Source organism: Phoxinus phoxinus, assembly GCF_949152265.1.
Source record: "Phoxinus phoxinus genome assembly, chromosome: 19".
Taxonomy (NCBI): Eukaryota; Metazoa; Chordata; class Actinopteri; order Cypriniformes; family Leuciscidae; genus Phoxinus; species Phoxinus phoxinus.
In genome coordinates this window covers 1,784,499-1,800,404 of record NC_136894.1, presented here as the reverse complement: position 1 = coordinate 1,800,404, position 15,906 = coordinate 1,784,499, and the positions used below count along the sequence as shown (strand labels likewise).

The 15,906-nt window shown below is 40.4% G+C and overlaps 2 protein-coding genes across 3 annotated transcripts; one reads left to right on the top strand and one right to left on the bottom strand.

The window, feature by feature from the left end:
• Nucleotides 1-422: 422 nt before the first annotated feature.
• Nucleotides 423-6,045, bottom strand: aunip (aurora kinase A and ninein interacting protein). Its single transcript, XM_079591755.1, has 3 exons — nucleotides 5,739-6,045; nucleotides 5,526-5,655; nucleotides 423-3,651 (listed from the first exon to the last, which is right to left on the bottom strand). Exons 1-3 carry the CDS (start codon nucleotides 5,832-5,834, stop codon nucleotides 1,964-1,966), a joined length of 1,914 nt encoding a protein of 637 aa, XP_079447881.1. The 5' UTR covers nucleotides 5,835-6,045; the 3' UTR covers nucleotides 423-1,963.
• vps28 (VPS28 subunit of ESCRT-I) lies at nucleotides 5,586-15,787 on the top strand. 2 transcript variants are annotated; one of them, XM_079591757.1, is made up of 10 exons: nucleotides 5,586-5,710; nucleotides 7,209-7,254; nucleotides 7,351-7,379; nucleotides 7,461-7,498; nucleotides 7,618-7,707; nucleotides 9,128-9,233; nucleotides 9,903-10,004; nucleotides 11,943-11,996; nucleotides 12,103-12,194; nucleotides 14,876-15,712. In XM_079591757.1, the coding sequence occupies exons 2-10, from the start codon at nucleotides 7,215-7,217 to the stop codon at nucleotides 14,994-14,996; spliced, it is 672 nt and encodes a 223-aa protein (XP_079447883.1). In that variant the 5' UTR covers nucleotides 5,586-5,710; nucleotides 7,209-7,214; the 3' UTR covers nucleotides 14,997-15,712. The 2 variants fall into 2 exon arrangements, with proteins under 2 accessions (XP_079447883.1, XP_079447882.1); XM_079591756.1 differs by lacking the exon at nucleotides 5,586-5,710 and adding an exon at nucleotides 6,732-6,764 and having other exon boundaries at nucleotides 14,876-15,787.
• The last annotated feature ends 119 nt before the right edge of the window (nucleotides 15,788-15,906 follow it).

Here is a 15,906-nt window from a genome sequence, read left to right as displayed (position 1 = left end):
TTAAGACTCGATTTAAAAATGACTAATTAATAATGTTTAGAGTAATAATTTCCTAACTTGATATTACGGTTTCATTCTGCTTTCTAAAGAATGATCAGAAATTATGATTATTTTATTGTATTGACAGGACTAGTTTTTATCAGTATGGCAAAATAAAAGTTATTTTTCACTATTAAAGACAATTGTTTAATTTCTTAATATTTTTCCTCGCACATTATAAATGGGGTTTTACACGTATAAAAATATAACCTTCGCAATGGGATCATCAAATTTGGCTTTGATTATGAATGCATGAATAAAGAGTGAATTTGTCAGCATGTGATTCTTTTCCTGACATTAATGAGGAAACATCAACTTGGCAAACAAGAGCAGAATGTGAAGTATTCACCAGATCTACAGAAATACAAAACATAAACTAACTTAAAGTGATGGAGCTTATGTTTATTAATGTGACACCGTTCAAAAATATAGTCGGATTCTCCAAGCACAGCGTTTATGATTCATCATCGGACAGTACACACACTCTGCCCTCTGCTGGCCAACACGAGTCATCACACACTATACAGCAGCACGGGCTTTACTCGCATTTCATTGTTTGTTTTACACTGCAGCACTTACACACAAGAGCTTCTCAATAATAGTTTTTTTATTTTAGCTAGATGTCTAAAGTGTTACACACACACACTTTACTCACACAAACTGAACACACTCACACATACTGAACACACTCACACATACTGAACACACTCTTTACTCACACAAACTGAACACACACACACACACACACCCAAACTGAACATACACACACACAAACACACTCTTTACTCACACAAACTGAACACACACACACACACCCAAACTGACCATACACACACACAAACACACTCTTTACTCACACAAACTGAACACACTCACACACACACAAACTGAACATACACACACACACAAACACACTCTTTACTCACACAAACTGAACACACTCACACAAACTGAACACACACAAACACACTCTTTACTCACACAAACTGAACACACACACACACACCCAAACTGAACATACACACACACAAACACACTCTTTACTCACACAAACTGAACACACTCACACACACACACACACAAACTGAACATACACACACACAAACACACTCTTTACTCACACAAACTGAACACACTCACACAAACTGAACACACACAAACACACTCTTTACTCACACAAACTGAACACACACACACACAAACACAAACACACTCTTTACTCACACAAACTGAACACACACTCACACAAACTGAACACACACACTCACACAAACTGAACACACACACTCACACAAACTGAACACACTCACACAAACTGAACACACACACAAACTGAACACACTCACACAAACTGAACACACACACAAACTGAACATACACACACACACACACACAAATTGAACACTCACACAAACACACTCTTTACTCACAAACTGAGCACACACACACCCCCACTCTTTACTCAAACAAACTGAACACACACACACACACACTCTTTACACACTTTAATCACACAAACTGAACACACACACACACACAAATTGAACACAAACACACTCTTTACTCACACAAACTGAACATACACACACTCCCACTCTTTACTCAAACAAACTGAACACACACTCTTTACTCACACAAACTGAACACACACACTCTTTACTCACACAAACTGAACACACACACTCAAACACAAACACACTCTTTACTCACACAAACTGAACACACACACCAGAATTAACTATACCAAAAACAACAACACAATTTTGTTTAAAAAAAATCCATACAAGCATTTAAACTCCAGTGTTTTTGTGGAAATTCATGCGTTTAATGCTTGATGACCATGTTACACACACACACACACGTTCAGTGCTTGATGACCATGTTACACACACACACACACACACACACACACACACACACACGTTCAGTGCTTGATGACCATGTTTCCCTCTGAGTCCTGAGTGAACAGCATCTCCTCCTCTTCCTCCTCTTTTCCTGAACCACACACACTACTAACACTACACACACTACTAACACTACACACACTCCTAACACTACACACACTCTTGTCCTCTTGCAGCGAGTGCTGGTCTCGATGAGCGATCACACACAACCCCTCCGAGTCCTGAGTGAACAGCGAAGCGAGAGTGTCTCCTGCGCTCACACACTTCTCAGGGGAAAGGAGTGTGTGCTTCTCCGGCACGCTGCTCTCGGCAGGACTGGGTCCGATCCGTCGCTCGGGAGATCCGGGCCCGTAGTTCTCCTTTCCCGTCCGCTTCCGGGGCGCCGCTGTGGCCCCGCACTCGGCACTCCATCTCCGGGGGGTTTGATTGACAGGTCGAGAGGTTAAGACACGCCTCTTCACTGTGGCTCCGTGAAAGAAGGCCTGTGTTTCAGGAACCATATTACTCAGATATGCTGGTGTCTTTAACACAGGCCGGTCATATTCTTGTGTATAATGGGCCACATGTCTCCGTTTCCCAGCAGGTTCCTCGTCCTCACACTCTTCTCCGCGTATTAAACGGAAGAAACGCTGCTCCTTTTGGATCCTGTCTGACGATCCTTCACAATCTCCGCCCCGGTTCTGCCGGTCCGGCTCAGATGTGTGACGGGTTGAGGCCGAGGTCATGCCATGTTTGCGTTTGTTCCCGGTGTGTGTGGTCCCGGTCCCGGTGTGTGTGGTCCCGGTCCCGGTGTGTGTGGTCCCGGTCCCGGTGTGTGTCGTCCCGGTCCCGGTGTGTGTGGTCCCAGTCCCGGTGTGTGTCGTCCCGGTCCCGGTGTGTGTGGTCCCAGTCCCGGTGTGTGTCGTCCCGGTCCCGGTGTGTGTGGTCCCGGTCCCGGTGTGTGTCGTCCCGGTCCCGGTGTGTGTCGTCCCGGTCCCGGTGTGTGTCGTCCCGGTCCCGGTGTGTGTGGTCCCAGTCCCGGTGTTTGTCGTCCCGGTCCCGGTGTGTGTCGTCCCGGTCCCGGTGTGTGTGGTCCCGGTCCCGGTGTGTGTCGTCCCGGTCCCGGTGTGTGTGGTCCCGGTCCCGGTGTGTGTCGTCCCGGTGTGTGAGGTCCCGGTCCCGGTGTGTGTGGTCCCGGTCCCGGTGTGTGTGGTCCCGGTCCCGGTGTGTGTCGTCCCGGTCCCGGTGTGTGTGGTCCCGGTGTGTGAGGTCCCGGTCCCGGTGTGTGTCGTCCCGGTCCCGGTGTGTGTGGTCCCGGTCCCGGTGTGTGTCGTCCCGGTCCCGGTGTGTGTCGTCCCGGTCCCGGTGTGTGTCGTCCCGGTCCCGGTGTGTGTCGTCCCGGTCCCGGTGTGTGTGGTCCCGGTCCCGGTGTGTGAGGTCCCGGTCCCGGTGTGTGTCGTCCCGGTCCCGGTGTGTGTCGTCCCGGTCCCGGTGTGTGTCGTCCCGGTCCCGGTGTGTGTCGTCCCGGTCCCGGTGTGTGTCGTCCCGGTCCCGGTGTGTGTCGTCCCGGTCCCGGTGTGTGTGGTCCCGCTGTGTGTGGTCCCGCTGTGTGTGGTCCCGGTCCCGGTGTGTGTGGTCCCGGTGTGTGTGGTCCCGGTCCCGGTGTGTGTCGTCTCGGTCCTGGTGTGTGTCGTCCCGGTCCCGGTGTGTGTCGCACTTTGGGTCGGATCTGAGCACAGAAACATGAGACGGGAATTCAGCTTAAACTGGTTATCATCACATTAAAGGTGTGTGTGTGTGTGTGTGTGTGTTAGTGCTACTTTAGTATCATTGAGGTACTATTATAGTTTTCATTAATATTTTAAATTCGTTTTTATTTTTGTATTTTCAATTTTAATTTGTTAAAGTTTTAGTTATTTTTTTGCATGTTTTTAAAAAATATATATTTATTATTTTATTTTGACTTTTAGTTGTTTTGGTGCACCTGGTTAAAGTAAATGAAAGCAGCAGCAGCTGGAGTAACATAAGTTATTATTATTATTTTATTTCATGCAACAAAACACTGAACTGAACACACACACAAACTGAACACACACACCCTCACACACACACCCTCACACAAACTGAACACACACACCCTCACACAAACTGAACACTACAACAAACAAACTGAACACACATAAACTGAACACACACACCCTTACACTCACACAAACTAAACACATACACACACAAACTGAACACACACACCCTTACACTCACACAAACTGAACACATACACACACAAACTGAACACACATAAACTGAACACACACACACACACCCTTACACTCACACAAACTGAACACATGCACACACACACACACACACACACACCCTTACACTCACACAAACTGAACACACACACCCTTACACTCACACAAACTGAACACACACACCCTTACACTCACACAAACTGAACACTACAACAAACAAACTGAACACACATAAACTGAACACACACACCCTTACACTCACACAAACTAAACACATACACACACAAACTGAACACACACACCCTTACACTCACACAAACTAAACACATACACACACAAACTGAACACACACACCCTTACACTCACACAAACTGAACACATACACACACAAACTGAACACACATAAACTGAACACACACACACACCCTTACACTCACACAAACTGAACACATGCACACACACACCCTTACACTCACACAAACTGAACACACACACCCTTACACTCACACAAACTGAACACACACACCCTTACACTCACACAAACTAAACACATACACACACAAACTGAACACACACACCCTTACACTCACACACACCCTTACACTCACACAAACTGAACACACACACCCTTACACTCACACAAACTGAACACACACACCCTTACACTCACACACACTAAACACATACACACACAAACTGAACACACATAAACTGAACACACACACCCTTACACTCACACAAACTAAACACATACACACACAAACTGAACACACACACCCTTACACTCACACACACCCTTACACTCACACAAACTGAACACACACACCCTTACACTCACACAAACTGAACACACACACCCTTACACTCACACAAACTGAACACATACACACACAAACTGAACACACACACCCTTACACTCACACAAACTGAACACATACACACACAAACTGAACACACATAAACTGAACACACACACACCCTTACACTCACACAAACTGAACACATACACACACAAACTGAACACACACACACCCTTACACTTACACTAACTGAACACATACACACACACCCTTACACTCACACAAACTGAACACATACACACACAAACTGAAAACACATGAACTGAACACACACACACCCTTACACTCACACAAACTGAACACACACACACACCCTTACACTCACACACAAACCCTTACACAAACGGAACACACACACACACACACAAACTGAACACTCACTCACACAAACTGTATACACACACACGCACCACCAGAGTTATTAATATAGTTAACGATACCAACAAAACAAAAACATATATATAAATGAATACAGTGTGTAGTGTCACCTGCTGTGTGTTTGGGAGTAAAGAAGTTTGATATGACGCTCTGCCTGGTGACGGGCATGTGGAGCGGAGTCTGAGTGAAGCTCAGCGTCGGGGAGTTCGCCAGTCTGAGTCTGGAGACCGGCCGGGGCAACTGAGGAGGAGACAGGGCAGATGTGCTTCAACACAACTGCAATCAGCTAAATCTGGTATAATAGCATATATTTAATTATTTACCTGTTGTTTCTTCTCCTTTAACTCTTTTGTGTCGAGCCATATTCCACACTCTTCTTCTTTAGCAGGTTTCGCTTTGGTGCTCTTGCTGGACTTCATTCTGTGTTTACAAATCTCTCACACACTCAAATAAACACACGCGGGTTATATGTGGAACATATAATTCGCTAACAATCTCATAATAATGTTCAGAACCTCGTTTTTAAGTTATTTGTATACACAACTCCTCGAGAGTCTCTGTTTACTACATATCTAGTCTTTCCCGCGCGCGCATTGATTCAAAGAGACTCTCGGGTTGCCAAGTATTCTCGCGAAGCGCTGACATATCCGTTTTTATTAATATAGCACTGGTTATGATGATGAAGATGATTGTCTCCCGATAATGTATGATATTATAGGCTAATATATAAAACAGTTTATGCTATAAAAAGTTATTAAAATTGTATTACTGAGTCAATAAAGCTGGTATATTTATTACTGTGAAAATATTAAAGGGACTTGGCAATGGCAACCCTCACAATGAAACGTATAAATGTTAGTTTTCTTTGAATGTTAAATTAAAATTGTTATATAAAGTAGTTATATTTCATAACTGAGTCAATAAAGCTGGTATATTTACTAGTGCGGAAATATTAAAGGGTCTTGGCAACCCTCACCATGAAACGTGCACATAAATATTAGTTTTTTAAAATGTTAAATAAAATAAATAAATAATATACTATATAAAACAGTTATTATACCATAAAGTAGTTGCATAACTATGTTGCATAGCTCAATAAAGCACTGTTTGAGTGAGGATATAATAGAGGACTTGGCAACCCTCACCATGAAACTTGCGCATAAATGTTATTTTTTTCTGAATGTCAAATTAAATAAATATTTATTCATATCACTTTAGAGTCGAGATTAAATAGAATATATATTATTTGCATAAGCATATTTTTGTACTGAAGAAATAAAATAAAACAGGATGTTACGAAATCATCCGGCGACGTCACGTCAGTTTGCAGTGGTGACGTCAATATAAGGGTGAGTGAATTCTGGTTTATCTTCCTGGTGCGTTTTTTTGGTTAAAAACCCCTTTCATATTTGAATAATACGTAATTTCATAATCGCATGAACGTTATATACTTATATAAGGTGCGAATTAGTGAAAGACATCACCGTGTCGTTTACACCTTCAGCGGAAAGAAAGCTAAATCGTAGCTAGTTGCCTGAGCTAGCATCGCTCAGGAAATAAACAAAACACAATCAGCTGTTGTATAATGAACTCGATTCACTATTTACCTTCCGTCAAACATATGTTGTCTGTCTGTCTATAAGTTTGAATTGTATTTGCTGTGTTTGAGATCAGATCAGTAAGTTTTGATATACAATCACTGTATATCATACGTTTCTTTGAGTAGAGTAAAATACCGACTTGTGGCTAAAACAAAAACATAATGATCTGATTGTCTCTTCATTGTTTTGTAGTTCATCATGTTTCATGGAATACCGGCTTCTGGAGTGATGGGAGGAGGTGAGCGAGAGGAAAAATCAATCAAAACAATCAATATTTTCACATATTATCAGGATTTCATATCTTTGTTTTCCATTTCTGCTTTACCATAACCAGCGCCTGCCAACAAGCAAGAACTGTATGAGGTAAAATGTTAGATTGTGCACTATTTTTATGTTAATAATGGCATTTCTTCTTCATTAAACGACTGTCTTTGTGTGTTACAGGAAGTGAAATTGTACAAAAATGCCAGAGAAAGGGAAAAGTGAGTTAACTGATATCATATTGTTCAGCTGGGGCTATTTTGAGCTGCTTTATTTATTTGTCTTGCTAATCGATGTCACCGTAAAGACATGAATGTCCTTTTTTATTTCATTTTGAAAGGTATGACAACATGGCAGAGTTGTTTGCTGTGGTCAAAACCCTCCAGGCCCTGGAAAAAGCGTATATTAAGGACTGCGTGACTCCAAACGAGTGAGTTTGTTTTGTTTGTCATGATTTAAGGTATGGTGACATTTACTGTAGTTCATAGAATTTACTCAGGCAAAGCCACGTCATTTCAATAGGAATCCATGCTAAATATTTCTGCGCAGATTCAACAGAAAGCTGATTGGTTTTAAAGTGACTTGTGTGAGCTAGCCTTTATTATTATTATCTATTTATTAACAAGAGACAATGGTCCTCTTTTTTTGTTGTTGGTTTAAATACTGTTTTTTTTAATTACATTTTCTTGAACAATTACACAACAATGTACATCGCATGTCTGTAACAACACATATAATGTACAAAAAACAACCAACCAAACAAACACCGGGGCTCATATTACATGAAACATTGGATAATACTGTATTTACTTTAGAAGTCAGAGTTAAAAATACATTGCAATCAATAATAGCCACAGATATAAGCAATAAAACAGGGTAAATATAGTGCACATTAAAATATATTTTCATATGAATATAATACCTAATCAAGCATTTTGTTCCTCCTCTATTATATCGTTAAAGGATTAGTTCACTTTTAAAACAACTTTTGCTGATGATTTACTCACCCCGATGTCATCCAAGATGTCCATGTCTTTCTTTCTTCAGTGGAAAAGAAATGAAGGTTTTTGATGAACACATTTCTCCATATAATGGACGTCAATGGGCCCCAAACGGTTCAAGGTCCAGATGACAGTGTCAGCGCCGCTTCAACGGGCTTTAAACGACACCAGACGATGAATACGGGTCTTATCTAGCGAAACCATCGTCATTTCACAAATAAATAATAAAGTTTACGTTTTATAAGCACAAGCGCTCGCCTTGCTCTGTTCTGTGATGCGCGTTCGTGACGTCACGTAATACGCAGTTACGCTGGAAAGGTCACGCTTCTGTGAAAAGTAAAAAAAAAATTGTCCTGACGAAAATGTTCTTTTAGGCTTTTTAATATTCCAACACCAGGATACGCACACGAGATGGGACTCGTCAAGCGTGACCTTTTCAACGTAACTGCGTATTACGTGACGTCATTAATACCCCAATGTTCAATAAATAATAAAAAGGGACTCCAGACCCTCTTGTATTGGTTGTTTTTATCTTTAAGGATATGGGTTATCTTCTCCATTGCAATACATGAAGATATTTCTCTTAACCATCATAGTAGGACTTTCTGTCTTTTTCCAATAAATGGCGATGAGCCGTTTGGCATGTAGAAAACACGTGTCTATCAATACTTGAGTGTCCTTTTTAATATTCCAGTTATCTGGATGAATACAAAGAATGAAAAAACACAGGATACGCCATATCATATTGTTCATTTCTTTTCAATTTGATTCAATTCCGCTAATGTGACCCCACCCTTATTGACACATTATCTGTCCATATATAATACATATTTGCTTTGTTTTTTGCAGATATACAGGAGCTTGCTCAAGATTGCTTGTCCAGTACAAGGCTGCTTTCAAACAGGTCCAGGGATCAGATGTGGGCTCCATCGATGACTTTTGTCGGAAATACAGGGTATGGCTTAATATTTTACTGATCAGTAACTCTAAATGATTTGTATCTTTGGTTAGTGATGTATTGATCCAGTGCACCACTATATATACAGTCAAGCCAAAGATTATTCACACACCAGATATAATTTTTACTAGTGTGTGCAGGACGCTATAGTTCATTTATGTAAGTGTGGAGAGCAAAATAAAGTAAACTGTGACATATTATACACAAATATTCTTCATACAGTGACTACCAGTAACATTTATAAACATTTGAGACCAAATATGATTCCATATTCTGCTGAAGTGTTTTGTCTTTAATTGCTAATGCTCTTTTCACACACACTGAACACAATGAAGCATTGCTTGTTCACTGGTTGAGCTAAACTGGTATTATGTAATTGTGTAGTTAAATTTACCAGCTGACAGATATTCATCATAATTCATGTGTGAGACATTCTAACTGTGTGTGTGTGTGTGTGTGTGTGAGTGAGACACAGTCTAACAGAAGGACGGACAAAACCTGTCAAATATCAACTGAGTTCTGCTCATATTTTATCACCATTTATAAACTATAGCGAATAAACTGTGGTAATGTGAGAAATTTAGAAATGTTTGAATAAAATGTGGTTTGACTGTATATCAAGAATTTGCTTTTTTCAAGAATTTTTCCCTCTTGTGTCTCTGACAGCTGGACTGTCCACTGGCCATGGAGAGGATCAAAGAGGATCGACCAATCACCATTAAGGATGACAAGGGCAACCTGAACCGCTGCATTGCAGACATCGTTTCTGTATGTATCCTGACCTCTTAATGCAGCCTTGAATTAATAGCTTTTCTTGAGTTAAAAGCCAGTGTTTATCGATTGAGCGCAGAGGATTCCTTCTTGCTCCAGCAGCTGCGCTAAGTAGATTTATTTGCTCCTCAGACTAGAATAAATAATGCCAAATGTAATCTGTCTCAGTGGATTGTGGTGCATAAAATAAACACTTAGCATTGGTAATAAGGGTGCTTTCACACTGGGCTCGTTTGCTGCGGTCCGATCCTGAGTGCGAATGTTCCCGTCGCCCCCAAGCGGGTAATCCATCAGCCGGATACTGAAGCTTCCCCGCGGGCCGCCATTAGCTAGCAGAGCATCACCTGCTGTTAGCATTCCATTCATTTTGGCGTCACTTTGACAGCGAATAACTTTACATCTGAGGCGTTTAAAGACTTCTATTACTATTACTATTTCTAAAGAAACACGACAGTGTATAAAAGGCTCCATTACCTTGTATCTTACGCTATGGCCCCGCAGAAGCAGTTTTTGTAAAAATAGGCTAACGATTGCGTCATAACCACTCGACTCTTTGTCGCACAGACGAGAAATTACCGTATAGACCGGCGGAGAAGCTTGCAGGCGATCGGGGGACGTGGAGCATAAAGTCTGATAAAGTGAAGGGAGAAGCCCATAGAGAGTGATAAAGTTGCTCCCGCTGCTAGCTCATGGACAGCTAATGCTTACGCTCTCCGTCTCTGAGAGATTCGGAAGGGAATGATTCAGATTTCTCTCGGCACATCTACTAGAAGACTGACAGCTGTCAGATTCACGTCACATCTACGTCATCGAGCTCAGTTTGAGTCTGCGCAGTTCGCCCGGCGATCAGGAAGTGATGCTTCTAATTGACTTCACTTTTCTCCGTTGAAACCTATGGGGTCGCTGTGTCCAGTTTATACACTGTCTATGGACGCCCCGCCGCAGCGTTGCTCTGGTTTCACACTCAACTTGATTCTATCGAACCCTGGTGCGTTTGCGTGCATCTTACGTCATCGCAAACGTGCACGACGCATGATAGAAAACAGAACGCGGGTCAATATATTGTGTTTTTATTAATTTGGTGCTATTATTACGCAGCTGAGTGAACAACACAGGTTTACAGGTGAAACTCTGAAAATTTTAATATGGTGCAAAACTTTGTTTATTTCAGTAATTCAACTTAAAAGGTAAAACTAATATATTATATAGACTCATTACATGCAAATTGAGAATCAAAATGATAACAAATAAAGGCTTGAAATATCTCAATCTGCATGTAATGAGTCTATATCATATATTAGTTTCACCTTTTAAGTTGAATTACTGAAATAAATGAACTTTTGCATGATATTCAAATTTTTCGAGTTACACCTGTACGGTGTCGCATAAGGTTGCTTTTTTAATTTCTCGACTGTGCGACAGAGAGTCGCGTGGTTGTGACGCAATCGTTAGCCTAATTTTACAAAAACTGCTTATAACGTAAGATACAAGGTAATGGAGCCGTTTATACATTGTCGTGTTTCTTTATAAATAAATAATGGACAAATGGAGTCTTTAAACGCCTCAGATGTAAAGTTATTCGCTGTCAAAGTGACGCCAAAATGAATGGGAGTCAATGGAATGCTAACAGCAGGTGATGTTCTGCTAGCTAATGGCGGCCCGCGGGGAAGCTTCGGTGTCCGGCGGATGGATTTCCCCCTTGGAGTCCACGTACCCGAGACCACGGCACGGTTCGGGAGCAACCGAACGCAGAGCGCCTCCTCCAGGTAGTCTCGGGTTCGGTACCCCAGCGCGCACCCGGGTCCGCATGACAGCGTTCACATTAGCGTTAGCAGAACCGTGTCCCGTTCCGAACTAAACTGCCAGTGTGAAGCGGCCGTAAGTGGCAAGATCTGCTCCTATACCATGTTTAACTTTGTGTGTTCTCCCGTGCAGCTCTTTATCACAGTGATGGACAAGCTTCGACTCGAGATTCGTGCCATGGATGAGGTAATCATTTCACAGACGACATCAGCTTAATTAGATTAACACAATGTTATTAAGTCTCCCTGATTTTATGGTTTTTGATTATATGAGTGAGAGTATTGTTTTGTAGATCCAGCCTGATCTGCGGGAGCTCATGGAGACCATGAACCGGATGAGCAACATGCCTCCAGATTCAGAGGCCAAAGACAAAGTCAGCCTCTGGTAAGGCGAGACTCATTTTTGGGAAAGACATTTTAATACTTTTATTCAGCAAGGGATGCATAAAATTAATCAAAAGCAACAGTAAAGACATTTAAAATGTTACAAAAGATTCTCTATTTCAAATAAACGCTGTTCTTTTGAACTTTCTAGTCAAATAATCCTAAAAAAAATAGATGCATCACGTTTTCCACAAAAATATTATAGTTTTCAACATTGATAATAATCATAAATGTTTCTTGAGCATCAAATCATCATATTATACTGATTTCTGAAGGATCATGTGACACTGAAGACTGGAGTAATGATGCTGAAAATTCAGCTTTGATCACAGGAATAAATTACACTTTATTGATATTGTGGCAGGCCACCAAAAACTCATATGATATGTTATTATTGCGATACTCCAAAACATATGAAAAAAGGTTAAAGGTGCCCTAGAATGTGAAATTGAATTTAACTTGCCATAGTTAAATAACAATAGTTTAGTACATGGACATGACATACAGTGAGTTTCAAACACCATTGTTTTCTCCTTCTTGTTTAAATCTTGTTTTTGAAAAACACCCCTGAAAAACGGGCGAATCTCCACATAACACCTATTGTGACGTAACCGATGGGATCATTAATATGTACGCCTCCAAAATTTGCATAAGCCAAGCCCTTTCAGAGATACGGTGCTACACAGAACTGCGCTGCGCAGGTGAAGCACACACACACACACACGCACACAGACACACACACACGCAAGCACGAACGAACGCACATACACACACACACGCACACACGTGACTGTTAAGTTCGTACTGAAAATAATGAATAAACTTACCACTCCGAAACGTTCATTTGCATTCTACAAACAACCGCTTGTTCCTCAAACTCTGCATCGTCGTCTGAAACCGGCTCAAACATATACGGTTGTACACCGAGTCTCTCCATTTGCACGTCGGACCTGTTTGCTGTGACTCTCTGAGCTCTTGTAATGAGCCCGCAGTGAAAGAGCCAATCAGAGCAGAACTCCTCATTACTATTCATGACCCTTCCAAATAAGGTAAAAACAGACCATTTCATTCTAGGGCCAATTTATAGGGTTGGAAATTGACCTGTAAAACCTTTTCTGGACATTTTAAATGGCTTTTTAAGCCACATACCCTCTATGTAGATATCGGGGACAAAATTAAAATATTATTTCAACACATTCTAGGGCACCTTTAACATAAAATGTACTGTTGATTAAAATGCTAAATTTGATTTTACATTGTGAATGTAAATGAATAGACTTGGACTTGGTGTTGATAACCCAAAGCACAGGACAATAGAGACACCGGAATAACAAAGTTCATGACTCTGAAGCTGAAAACTTATTTTAGACGAATATGCTTGCAATCTTTCACTCACTAGATATGTTTAAAATAAATAATGTAAGCCACTTTTAACTGGTAACATTATTTGGCATTAGAACCCACAAATATTTAATTATTATACATTATATTCAACATTATATATAGTAGTTTAATGTAGTACTGACACTAAAACTCTAAAAACTTGATTTTTTTTCTCTCACAGTAATTTTTATTTTGGGTGAACTATACATAATACATATTGTCACGATACATATTGATGCATTTTTGTATTGCGATATATTGTTACACACCCCTAGAAACACTGCAGTTAATTACAATTGACCATGTGATGCTATATGAGAGTGATATTGCATCACTTAAAACTCATAGATAACGACACATTTCTGTCCACCTCGCAATATAGCAATTTAATTTGAATTAATATCGATTCTCTACTTTGGATTTTAAAGTCATAAACTAAAAAATCGCAATAGTTACCGGTAGGTGAATGGATTTTTTCTCTCTCCCAGCCCTAGTTATCGATTAGATATCCTACGTAACTGCTGAAGACGTATCTTTTTCGGCAGCACTTGATCCAGTAATACTAACACTTTCTTCTCTATTCCAACTTAAAAAACAAAACACAATTGCGTTAGATTGAACTGTCATAGCACTTACACACTGCTGTCCTACTGCTAGTTTAATTGCTTCTATTGTTTGGATAAAAGCGTCTGCTAAATGATTAAAGGTTGGGTAGGTAAGAATTGTCTAAAGAACTTTTTTTCAAATTGGCTTAAACTGTCTTTATATACCAACACATAATTAAAATGTAAGTACTTTGAAAAAGAGAGTATAAAAATTGAGTGACTATAGTGTATTTAATCTTCAAAAAACACAGCTCATTAATTCCTACCGGGACGAAACAAGTGATTGCGCGACTGTCACTCTCCGTCGCCATGACTACCGCCGCTATTACTGGCTCTGCCCACGTGCGCGCAGTCGCGCACCCGTTTTTAGGCGGGAGTGAATGGAATTAATGAGCTGTGTTTATTGAAGATTAAATACACTAGAGTCACTCAGTTTTTTATACTCTCTATTTCAGAGTACTTGCATTTTAATTATGTATTGGTATATAAAGACAGTTTAAACAAATTTTAATAAAACTTTTTTTAGACAATTCTGACCTACCCTACCTTTAAATGTAAATGTAGTTATTGGTTTGCGGTTTGCATGCACACCTGGATCACAGGTTATTTAAATGAGCTGATTGTTGTGAGTTCTCAGTGTACTGGTGTGCATGTAAACCGCTCACGGTCTTGTTGTTGTTGTTCTTCCTCACAGGTTAACCACACTAAGCAGCATGTCTGCATCTGATGAGCTGGACGACTCTCAGGTTCGCCAGATGCTCTTTGACCTGGAGTCCGCCTACAACGCCTTCAACCGTTTCCTGCACTCGTCTTAAATGCTCCTTCCCTCTCTGATCTCCTCTTCACCAGCTTTTTATCCAACCTTTCTTTCATTTGTTCCTATTTCGCCCATGTCTGTTAAACATTAGGTTCTTTAGATTTCAATGTAGGAACCTCAAATCCAATTAGAGTACTGTTTACTAAGGCTTACGTTGTTCATTAATACAATTATGATTATATTGTTCACAGATTTGTTCTTTCATAGTGTTTTTTTTATTATTATTATATATAAATCTTTTTTTCGATCACATCTGAAAGTGTTCTCCAGAATGACCTGATCATTAGGGGGGCAAAAGCGAATACATAGACGTATAAGGGAAATATGCTGGCCTCTATTAATACATGTTAAATGATATATTAATTGTTAGTTTATGGATCTCGTAATATATTATAGAGCAAGGTTTGATACTGAATTATTAGTATTGCATTTTATTTTAAATGTATAATACAGTTTCCCCAGCTTCACATTTACTTTCTGTTAAAATCTCTTTTTTCCAGTATTTAAATGAGATTATTTTAATTGCACTCATTTACAGTACTCTAACATTTGTTGGTTGATAAACTTGACTTTTATAACGGAGCTTGATTAAGAACTTGGTGTACTCTTTCCTTGGCATGGTGTTGGTCTAGTTTACCATTGTGTAATACGTCATATTTATTATTAAATGACCATTGTAAATAAAATAGTTTTGAAATAAACCACATAACTTTCAAAAACAATTTGCCCAGTTGTATGTGTGATGTTGATGTGTACAAATAATCATATGGAAACCTTTTCTTTGGTTGGACTATCCCGCCAATTCTTAATTTAAAATGCGAATAGATTTATTCACAGCACCGCCATGACTGGTATGAAACCTTGGCTGTGAAGGATAAACTTGTAAATATAATATAATAGAAGTGTAA

Excerpts from the sequence above, each read along its gene's own strand:
- vps28 (XM_079591756.1), top strand. The coding sequence starts at position 7,215 with ATGTTTCATGGAATACCGGCTTCTGGAGTGATGGGAGGAG. Across the intron at positions 7,255-7,350 it reads TTCTGGAGTGATGGGAGGAG|CGCCTGCCAACAAGCAAGAA; the intron begins GTGAGCGAGAGG and ends TACCATAACCAG. Across the intron at positions 9,234-9,902 it reads ACTTTTGTCGGAAATACAGG|CTGGACTGTCCACTGGCCAT; the intron begins GTATGGCTTAAT and ends TGTCTCTGACAG.
- aunip (XM_079591755.1), bottom strand. The coding sequence starts at position 5,834 with ATGAAGTCCAGCAAGAGCACCAAAGCGAAACCTGCTAAAGAAGAAGAG. Across the intron at positions 5,656-5,738 it reads TAAAGGAGAAGAAACAACAG|TTGCCCCGGCCGGTCTCCAG; the intron begins GTAAATAATTAA and ends TCTCCTCCTCAG. Across the intron at positions 3,652-5,525 it reads TACTCCCAAACACACAGCAG|ATCCGACCCAAAGTGCGACA; the intron begins GTGACACTACAC and ends TTCTGTGCTCAG.